The sequence below is a fragment of the Hemiscyllium ocellatum genome, chromosome 1 (genome assembly GCF_020745735.1).
Source record: "Hemiscyllium ocellatum isolate sHemOce1 chromosome 1, sHemOce1.pat.X.cur, whole genome shotgun sequence".
NCBI classification, from domain to species: Eukaryota; Metazoa; Chordata; class Chondrichthyes; order Orectolobiformes; family Hemiscylliidae; genus Hemiscyllium; species Hemiscyllium ocellatum.
Genome location: NC_083401.1, coordinates 14,425,349 through 14,436,158, shown reverse-complemented (window position 1 = coordinate 14,436,158; position 10,810 = coordinate 14,425,349). Strand labels below are relative to the sequence as shown.

At 49.6% G+C, this 10,810-nt stretch overlaps 1 protein-coding gene across 4 annotated transcripts in view; it reads right to left on the bottom strand.

Annotated features, from left to right (window-relative positions):
* Positions 1 to 542: 542 nt before the first annotated feature.
* The window catches only part of si:dkey-183c6.8 (protein O-GlcNAcase), a 62,514-nt gene continuing 52,246 nt past the window's right edge, over positions 543 to 10,810 (bottom strand). For 2 of the 4 annotated variants that reach the window (XM_060837575.1, XM_060837656.1), the window contains 3 exons: positions 9,527 to 9,719; positions 5,779 to 5,938; positions 543 to 3,142 (listed from right to left, as the gene is read on the bottom strand). In XM_060837575.1, coding sequence (XP_060693558.1) covers positions 3,006 to 3,142; positions 5,779 to 5,938; positions 9,527 to 9,719 — 490 coding nt within the window. In that variant the 3' untranslated portion in view covers positions 543 to 3,005. Of the gene's footprint in view, positions 3,143 to 5,778; positions 5,939 to 9,526; positions 9,720 to 10,810 lie in introns of those variants that run through there. The other 2 variants (XM_060837738.1, XM_060837819.1) reach the window with 2 other exon arrangements.

The following is a 10,810-nucleotide window of genomic DNA, read 5'->3' as shown; positions in this document are numbered from 1 at the left end:
CCTACTGCTTCCCTCACTGTACCCTCAACTCATAGCTATCCCCTCAATACCAAACTATCCCCTCAATACCTCATGCCTATACCAACCCTCCCTATCCACCCACCATAGCAACCCCACCCAGTATCTAATTCCCTCGCCATCCCCCATACCCAACCCTCCTTATCCATAGAGCAGGAGAATCGACGTTTCAGGCATGAGCCCTTCTTCAGGAAGAAGGGCTCATGCCCGAAACATCGATTCTCCTGCTCTTTGGATGCTGCCTGACCTGCTGCGCTTTTCCAGCAACACATTTTCAGCTCTGATCTCCAGCATCTGCAGTCCTCACTTTCTCCTCCTTAACCATAACCTACCCACCCTATTGTACAAAATCCCCGTGCCTACACCCCCTCCCCCGTACTCGTGTCCCTCCTCCCATATCTACTCTACCAGCTCCCTCCAGTATCTACCTCCGCCCCATTGTACCAACTCCCCCTCACTTCCCCCATACCTACCCCCATGTGCCAAACCCCCCTTTCCCTCTGTCCCCCCATATCACCCCTTCATATCCTCTCTCCCCCACATTACCCTCTCTCCCTGTGACTGCATTTTTCTCTGGGGTGACCCTGTCCGTTCGTCAATGATAGCGGAAGTGCCCATCTACCCAGCACCTGGAGAATGGCATCCTCAGCCTCCTCACCCCTCCATCACTTCACAAGGCTCTCAATCTGCAAATCCCTGACGTGTTCACCCAAGGGTGAGGAGCTGGATCGGGGCAGGGGGTGCGGAGGGTGGTGAGGTTTGGAAACACTTGGCTGCATCATTCAATGGGAACTTAGGGAGTTATTTGATGGAGCTGAGAGGATTACACTGAGAGGGTGAAAATGAAGAGGAATAGGAGGAGGAGAGGGCAGAAGGGTCAGGTGCAAATACATTGCTGTTTTACATAACTGCAAATGGAGAGAACTTCCAGCTAGCCAACAACATAAACAGCTTGAAACCAGGTTGATCCAGCAGGTAGTCAGGGGTTTGAATATTTACCCACTCAAGTTGTAGAAGGTAGACCGAACCAGAACCAATGGTAGAGTCTGTCAGTGTGCTTAATGTTGTGTTGGTCTCTCATCAGGAAAGGCCCAGTGTGTATTAGAGATTAGCCCAATGGTTTTAGTGTTTTATTCCTAGTGTTAACTGGCTGTTTAACCATATAGGAACACACAAGAGAAGCCAGGGGTTAAAGCTCCATTCACACTGTGATATTGGATGGAGCTGGTGTCAGGAAGGAATTCTTCACACAGGCGCTCAGTCAATAATCTCTCCCTCTCCCTCCCTTCCCACTAAGAGCTCCTATCTAAACCGCACTGTTGCACTGTCACATCTCCCAAGAGTGCAGCACTTCCACCCCCACTACCAGGGCAACTAGGGACGGGCAATAAACTGGCCCAGCCAGCTAAGCTCACATCCCCAAAACTGAAGAACTGTCAATCGAAAATATCAGAATATATACTGGTGGAATAAGGGAAGGATGTAGTGAGGAGTAGGTGGGAGTTAAGACACAGATTAGCCATAATATCACCTGCTTGCATCCAACCAAGTGCCTTCGATATCTTCAACTGCAAACCTGTCATTGAGTATGTTATAATTCTGTCATTATGGCAGGGCTGCACAAGACAAACAGTGGGGTCCAATTTCCTTCAGATCTGCACTCAGGGTACATACATTTCCAAGTGCAAAGCAGAGAGGAATGAGTGAGTCTATGTGCGTAAGAAAGAGAGCATGAGTGTCCCCGCACACGCATCCAAGAATGTGTGAGTGTGCGCGTGTGTGCACGAGTATCTGTGTGCACGTGTACACATCTGTAAATGACTGAGTGAGTGTGTGCGCGCATCTGTACATGTCTGTGTGTGTGTGCACGTGACTATGCGACTCTTTGCGCATCTGTATGCATTTGTACATGTCTGAGTGAGTATGTGTGAGAGACTGTCTGTGTGCATCTGTACGTCTGTGTGCCTGTGCACGTCTATGCGACTGTATGCGCATGTATGTATGCATCTGTGTCTGAGCGCATATTTCTGAGTGTCTGTGTGCATCTGTAAGTGTCTGAATGCATGTGTCTGTGCACATTTGTACCTGCCTGTGTGCGTCTGTACGTGTCTGTATGCATCTGTAAGTGTCTGAGTGCGTATTTCTGTGTCCATGACTGTGTCTGTGTGCACCTGTAAGTGTCAGAGTGGCGCGTCTGCGTGCGTCTGTACGTGTCTCAGTGTGTATGCCTGCGCATCTGTGACTGTGACTGTGCGTGAATGTATGTGTCTGAGTGCATGTGTCTGCGTGCATTTGTATCTGCCTGTGTGTGTCTGTAAGTGTCTGTGCTTGTCTGTGCATGTGTCTATGCAACTGTGCATGCATCTGTACGTGTCTCAGTGTGTATGCCTGTGTGGCTGTGACTCTGTGCGCATCTGTACATGTCTGTGTGTGCGTCTGAAAGTGTCTCAGTGTCTATGCCTGTGTGTCTGTGACTGTGCCTGTGTGCATCTGTACGTGTCTGTGTGCATCTGTACATGTCTGTGTGTGTGTTTGTACATGTCTGAGTGAGTGTGTCTTTGTGTGCATCTGTATGTGTCTGGTGTGTGCATCTCTGTGTGAGCATATGCGTGTGTCCGCGCGTTGGGGGGAAGTGGTGGGTTACTGTCAGTCTAGCTCATATCTGATCCACCTTTTTGATAAGCCAAGACATAAATGCATCAATTGCTCATTAGCCCTGGGACTCAGTGCACCAACCCTCTTAATCCATGAAGGTTTCTAAATCTGACCATCTGTCAGTCAACCATAGAGTTAACGTCCAAACACAGCGAAGGGAAGCAACTTCAGTAAACGTTACAGTCCAACCGAGCGCGGCCCGCAGAAAAACACACACACGGTCTCCATCTTGTCACTGTGACCATTAAATGTGCAAACTCAACAAGGGGACTGCATTGTGGCCAGCCCCAGGGAAGGCCAGGCTGCCAAATGCCACTGTAAACAGGTGAGGTCTACAGGAGCCTCCCGAAGATCACAGCCCCTGGTACAGAGGCCTCAGCTCCAGGCAGTTCCAGGAAACCCAGGCTGAGATGAAGTTCCAACTGCTCCTTGTCACTTGGCTTCAGCTCACAGAATACACCCTGGGAACCTAAAGGAAAGGGGGACAGAGATAGGGAAGGAGAGAGAGAGGGGGGGGAGAGAGAGGGAGGGAGAGGGAGGGAGGGAGAGGGAGGGGGAGAGGGGGACGGGAGAGAGAGAGAGAGGGAGAGAGAGAGAGAGAGGGAGGGAGAGAGAAAAACAGAGAGAAAGAAAAACAGAGAGAGACAGACAGACAGAGAAAGAGACAGAGAGAGAGAGACAGAGAGAATGGAATAAGAAATAAACAGAGAAAACAAGAGGGTGAGAAATAGTAGAAGAGACAAAACAAAAAATTGAGGAATGGATCAGAGGACGATGAAGAGAAAAAGAGGTAGAAAGAGAGTGAAAGAGAAAGAAAGGTAAGTCACACACAGAAAACAAAGTTAAAAATCACACACCACCAGGTTATACTCCAACAGGTTTAATTGGAAGCACACATTGACTATCGCCTGACGAAGGAGCGTCGCTCCGAAAGCTCATGTGCTTCCGATTAAACCTGTTGGACTATAACCTGGCGTTGTGTGATTTTTAATTTTGTACACCCCAGTCCAACACGGTCATCTTCAAATCACAGTAAACAAACATTGTATTACCATCATCACTGCTTGGAGATCCAGGAATTGTCTCCTGAGCAGCATTAAGAGTGTCCCTGTACCCAAGAGGCCAATTCACCACCAGCTTGGCCGAGGTAATGAGAGATGGATAACAAATTCTGGCCCAGCCAGCCATGTTACATCCCAGGAATGATATGACTTTTATTTTGCACGTCTGCAGTTTTCCTGAGAGTGTGGCACTGTAGGTTAAAATATTTCTTTCTGTGCATTATAATTTCTAATCTTACAGCACGTGAGGCCATTTGGCCCACCAGGCTTGTGCCAACACCTTGAAAGAGCAAAGCAATTAGTCCTACCGTACCCCCACACTGTCCCTTCGCTCGATAATTGTTTTATCGCCTTCAACTTTCATTCGATGGAAATCAGACTTCCGGCGAAATCTTTTGTCAACCATTAGTGATTTTGTAATGAGCTGCTGCATTTGTACAGCGCCTTACAATGTCAAAGCTTTCACTATTGCCCACAATGATGTTTGCAATGCCGTGGACAGGGCTTTCTGGTTCCCTCGGGACTTAGCCCCACACCACAGGAATGCTGCATTGTCAGAGGTGCTACCTTTTAATGAGACAGCACTCTCTCAGCCAACCAGGGCCTCATTCATATTAAAAGACTTCTGTTTCCGATAACAGATTAAACTGAATGGCAGCAGTTATCAGCAAGAGACGGGGTGGGAGCAGTATGTGGAATCAGAGCACAGTACGGACAGTGAAGAGACAGCAGGAAGTGTTTCTACAGCAAGAGGGTTCGGGCTGTTCAGGGAGCAGGATAGGATCAAGACGGTGTGGGGAGAGGGGGCAGAATGGGAATGAGAATGAGAATGAGACAGGGTGGGGCAGGATGGGGGTGAGACAGGGTGGGGCAGGATTAGGGTGAGATGGGGGGCAGGATGGGGGTGAGACAGGGTGGGGCAGGATTAGGGTGAGATGGGGGGCAGGATGGGGGTGAGACAGGGGGGCAGGATGGGGTGGGGCAGCATTAGGGTGAGACAGGGTGGGGCAGGATTAGGCTGAGACAGGGTGGGGCAGGATTAGGCTGAGACAGGGTGGGGCAGGATTAGGCTGAGACAGGGTGGGGCAGGATGGAGACGAGATGGGGTGGGGCAGGATTAGGGTGAGACAGGGTGGGGCAGGATTAGGGTGAAACGGGGGGGACAGGATGGGGACGAGACGGGGTGAGGGCAGGATGGGGACGAGACGGGGTGAGGGCAGGATGGGGGTGAGATGGAAGGATAGGATGGGGGTGAGACAAGGGGGCAGGATGTGGCTGAGATGGGGGGGCAGGATGGGGTGAGACAAGAGGGCAGGATGGGGGTGAGTTGGGGGGGCAGGATGGGGACAAGAAACGGGGGTGCAGGATGGGGACGGGTGGGGAGACAGGATGGGGACGAGACGGGGTGGGGCAGGATAGGGGTGAGACAGGGTGAGGGCAGGATAGGGACGGGACGGGGGGGGGAGAGACAGGATAGGGGTGAGACAGGGTGGCAGGATGCGGGTAAAACGGGGGGGGGGGCAGGATGGAGGGTGAGACAAAGGGGTAGGATGGGGACAAGACGGGGGGGCAGGATGGGGACGAGACAGGAGGGGCAGGATTAGGGTGAGATGGGGGGGCAAGATGGGGACGAGGCGGGGGGCAGGATGGGGGTGAGATGGGGGGGCAGGATGGGGACAGTACAGGGATCAGGATGGGGGTGATATAGGAGCAGCATTGGGAAAATTATGGAGAGCAGAGTGAGAAAAATCCATGGGGCAGGATCGGAGCGTATCTGAAAGGAGGCCAGTAGCAGATCCAGGATGGAAATGATATGTGATGTGGGGTCAAGTGGAAGAGGAAGAGGATCAAAGCCACACATGTTGAAGGGTCAGGGGGTCATGGAAAGACAGATAGGATGCAGAAGACAGACCTGTATATGGAAACTGAGAGGCAGGTTGGTTTGGTTGGGTTAGTAAAGGTACAGCAGAGGGGTTAGCCCCCCTGGGGCTCTCTCTCTCTCTAGCGGCTGTTGTATTTGCTGATTTGTATCGAGATCACCCACCGTTAGCTTTCAGTGCAGACATGAGACAGATCACCAAATTCCGGGCTTCACTGGAATCCAGCATCTGAGGAGGAACGTTCAACTGGAGAAGTGATGGGAAGTGATAGAGTAAGGAATCTGGGAAACTGGGCTTCCTGCTGTGGAAGAACATGATCAGCTCCTGGAAACAAAAGAAGAAAGTGTCTGTGACATTTGGAAGGCGTTGTCCCTCCTGTATGACCTGTAATATTTATAGGAGTGAAGTACATTGGTCGGTGGAGGAAGCTCTACAATCAGCACAATACTGTCTGGGTTACATCATCATCAGTTCAAATCCCTGCCCCGAGCGAGATCTGGCTGCATCGTCCAGGCTGTGAATCCACTAGAAGCCTGACAGACTTAAGGCTCCCTGCCTTTATTCCTGATGAAGGGCTTTTGCCCGAAACATCGATTTCGCTGCTCGTTGGATGCTGCCTGAACTGCTGTGCTCTTCCAGCACCACTGATCCAGAGACTATTGTACTGTCCGTCATCACAGTAACAGTCTTTCTAAACTGTAATACCCACAAACAGCAATGTGACAATGACCAAGCAATCCATTTCATTGATATTAAAATAAAATACTGCTGATACTGGATTAGATTAGATTAGATTACTTAGTGTGGAAACAGGCCCTTCGGCCCAACAAGTCCACACCGACCCGCCGAAGCGCAACCCACCCATACCCCTACATATACCCCTTACCTAACACTACAGGCAATTTAGCATGGCCAATTCACCTGACCCGCACATCTTTGGACTGTGGGAGGAAACCGGAGCACCCGGAGGAAACCCACACAGACACGGGGAGAACGTGCAAACTCCACACAGTCAGTCGCCTGAGGTGGGAATTGAACCCAGGTCCCTGGCGCTGTGAGGCAGCAGTGCTAACCACTGTGCCACCGTGCCACCTCATTCTGAATGAGATGTCTGAAATAAGAACATGCTGGAGAAATTCAACAGTTCTGGCAGCATCTGTGGAGGGAGAAACACAGTTAACGTCTTGAGTCTGATGTGACTTCTTCAGAGCTGGAGAAACTCAGCAGGTCTGGCAGCTTCTGAAGTCACATCAGACTCAGGATGTTAACTGTGTTTCTCTCTCCACAGATGCTGTCAGACCTGCTGAGTTACCCCAACTGTTCCTGCATTTTTGAGGTTTGTTGACAGATAAATATTGGGTAGGAAAGTAGGGAGAACTTGCCCTTTCTTCATAGGGCTGGGAGTTGCCCATCTGTAAAAGCCCTTGATCTCTGGTCTTTAAAATGTCTTAATGAATCCCAGTTAAACCTCAAATCTTGACTTCAGTACAGCCTTTGATAAGGTTCCACATGGTAGGCTGCTGGAGAATATGTAGAGGCATGGGATTGAGGGTGATTTAGCAGTTTGGAGTAGAAACAGGCTTTCTGAAAGAAGGCAGCGAGTGGTGGTTGATAGAAACTATTCAGTCTGGAGTCCAGTTACTAGTGGTGTGCCACAAGGGTCTGTTTTGGGACCACTGCTGTTTGTCATTTTTATAAATGACTTAAAACGCAGACATAGGTGGATGGATTAGTAAATTTGCAGACAACACTAAAGTTGGTGGAGTAGTGGACATTTTGGAAAAATGTTACAGGTTGCAGGGGGACTTGGATAAACTGCACAGTTGGGCCGAGAGGTGGCAAATGGAGTTCAATGCAGCTAAATGTGAGGTGATATACTTTGGGAAGAATAACAGAAAGGCAGAGTACTGGGTCAATGGAAAGATTCTTGGTAGTGTGGATGTGCAGAGGGATCTTGAAGTTCATGTGCATAGATCCCTGAAAGTTGCCATCCAGGTGGATAGTGCTGTTAAGAAGGCAAACGGTGTGTTAGGTTTTATTGGTCATGGGACTGATTTCCAGATCCACTGCAACAATACAAACCACTGGTGCAGCCACACTTGGAATATTGTGTACGGTTCTGGTCCCCATTACAGGAAGGATGTGGAAGCATTGGAAAAGGTGCAGAGGAGATTTACCAGGATGTTGCCTGGTCTGGTGGGAAGGTCTTATGAGGAAAGGCTGAGAGACTCTGTTCTCATTGGAAAGAAGGCAGCTAAAAGGGAATTTGATAGGGACATACAAGATACAGAGGATTAGATAGGGTAGACAGTGAAAATCTTTTTCCTAGGATGATGACGTCAGCTTGTACGAGGGGACATTGAGGGGTGATAGATTTAGACAGATGTCAGAGGCAGGTTCTTTACGCAGAGAGTGGCAAGAACGTGGAATGCCCTACCTGCCAATGTAGTCAACTCAGCCACATTAGTGAGATTTAAACAATCCTTAGATAATGATGGGATAGTGTAGGGGGACGAGCTGAGAATAGTTCACAGGTCAGCGCAACATCGAGGGCCGAAAGGCCTGTTCTGTGCTGTATTGTTCTATGTTCTAAACCTAGTGCTGGACTCCAATGTTACAATAGCAGACAGTTCCAAGTAACATACTTGGATAAAGGAAACAGACAGTTGGGACAAATGCGTCATTTTTTTTCGGGCCAAGACTGGAACTCGCAGAGTGCTGTGACCTCAACTATTTCCAATTTATATTAATGGTTTGGATAAAGGGATCAAACGTATGGTAGTTAACATTTCCTGTGACACTAAGATAGATATTCAAATCCTCTTGCAATGAAGACCGACATACTATTTGCTTTCCTAATGGCTTGCTCGCAGGGACTACAGTTGAAGGAAACCCAAGTCCCTTTGTATATCAACCTTTCCCAATCTACCACCATTCAAATAATATTCTGCCATTCCATTTCCTACTGATGTGGATTACTTCATATTTATCCATGTTATACTAAATGTGTCATGTCTTTGCCCACTCACTCAACTAGTCTCAACCTCTTCGATGCCTCATTATGACCTCCTCACCAGCCACCTTATAAATATTACACTTGACTCCCTTATCCAAATTGTTGATGTATACTGTGAACGGCTTGGGCCCAACTACTGATGCCTGTGGTACCTCACTATTCACACTGCCACTCAGAAAAAGGCCTGTTTATTCCTATTGTTTCCTGTTTGCCAACCAATTGGCGACCCATGCCAATATATTCCCTCCAATCCCACATGCTGTACCTTTCCACACTGATCTCTGATGTGGGACGCGGTAAGAGGTCTCACGAGGAATTTCATCTCTCAGATTGCTGATTTTTGGAACGCCCTTTCCCAGTGCAAAAGGGAAGCTCGGCCAGTGAGTATTGTTGAGGCTGAGCTCGATAGATTTTTGGGTGAAACAGGGGTGAAGGGTCAAGGGGAGGAGAGACAGGAAAGTGCAGTCGAGCCCTGGGCGGCACGGTGGTACTGTGGTTAGCACTGTTGCCTCACAGTGCCAGGGACCTGGGTTCAATTCCCGCCTCAGGCGACTGACTGTGTGGAGTTTGCACATTCTCCCCATGTCTGCGTGGGTTTCCTCTGGGTGCTCTGGTTTCCTCCCACAGTCCAAAAATGTGCAGGTTAGGTGAATTGGCCATGCTAAATTTCCCGTAGTGTTAGGTGAAGGGGTAAAATGTAGGGGAATGGGTCTGGGTGGGTTGTGCTTCAGCGGGTCGGTGTGGACTTGTTGGGCCGAAGGGCCTGTTTCCACACTGTAAGTAATCTAAATCTAAACCGAATGCTGGAGCATGCCTGAAGGGCCGAATGGCCTCTTCAGGCTCCTACCATCCATTTTCCACTTGGCTCCATCTCTCAGAAAGCTTCGAGCGCTCACCTGTGTCGGAGTAAGGTTGTGGAGAGCCGTAGGTTTGGCGTATTTCTCCTGCATGGCAGGAAACCAAGCTGCCTCACAGCCCTTCGAGAAGGAGCAGACCTCCAGGGCTCCCACCACACAGCCGCACACCCCGTCCTCACCCTCCAGGATGAAGCAATAGTCGGGAGACAAAGCCAGGAAATGGCCCAGGAACCTAGACGGGAGCAACCAGATCCAAACAAATTAAACCTTTCAAAAAATTCTCAATACCGTCTTCCAGGATGAGGAGAAAGAGAGATGCTGTCAGAGCTTCCTGTCTTGAAGTCATCAGGACAGACACAACAATGGGATATTTCAAAGGAAACAGCAACTTATATTGCAAAAGTTAGAACGTATGCTGACTGGTTGGCAAGGGTGGTTGAAGAGGTGCCCTGGAGATTATAGCAGGAAGCTCTTGTCCCTGACTCCTTTGTTAAACTCAAGAAGCCTGGGCATGTTCCTCTTATCAGTGCAGGGAACTCAGGAGATGAGGGGCATCAGGTATGTGGAGAGATTGGAAAGGTAGGAGTTTCACTATTCCAGTTGCAAGTACTTCCCGGAGAATTGTCCTGGTGTAGCGTAAATGGTTTTGGAGGCTGGATTGAGAGCAGAATTCTAGAATCGGGAGGGATCTAACCCAATGACCAGCTGGTAGTGGTGAGTCACTATTTAGCACAGATCGGGGTTTCTGATTGGAGCCTGCTGCTGGTGGAAGTGCCCTGTCTAATGAGATTGTAGGGAGGACATCTCCCAGTAGCTCGCTCAGGGTCCAGGGAGGCTTCCTGTATATAATACCCCACCCTCAGAGTGCCACCTGTCAGAGGGTTGTAGTGGGGTCCCACACGACCCTTTCCAGTTCTGCTCACAACAAGGCAGAGTTCTCTGAGACACAGAGAGAGAGAGAGAGAGAGACAGAGAGAGAGAGAGAGAGAGACAGACAGACAGACAGATAGAAAGAGAGACACAGAGAGAGCGAGACAGAGAGAGAGCGAGACAGAGAGAGAGCGAGACAGAGAGACAGACAGAGAGACAGACAGACAGAGAGACAGACAGACAGAGAGACAGACAGAGAGACTGAAACAGAGATTCCCTCTACTGGTTCCCACCCACAGCAGCAGTTCCACTCTCCCATTGGATTATGAGCTTCCACAACCTCATGAGAGGTCGGGTGGGAGGACCCTGAATGGCCTTCCTGCCAGCTGCTCCTCACTGGCCAGAGGTCGCAGAGGCAGTCTGCTAACTGGCCAAGTATACGAAGATGACACA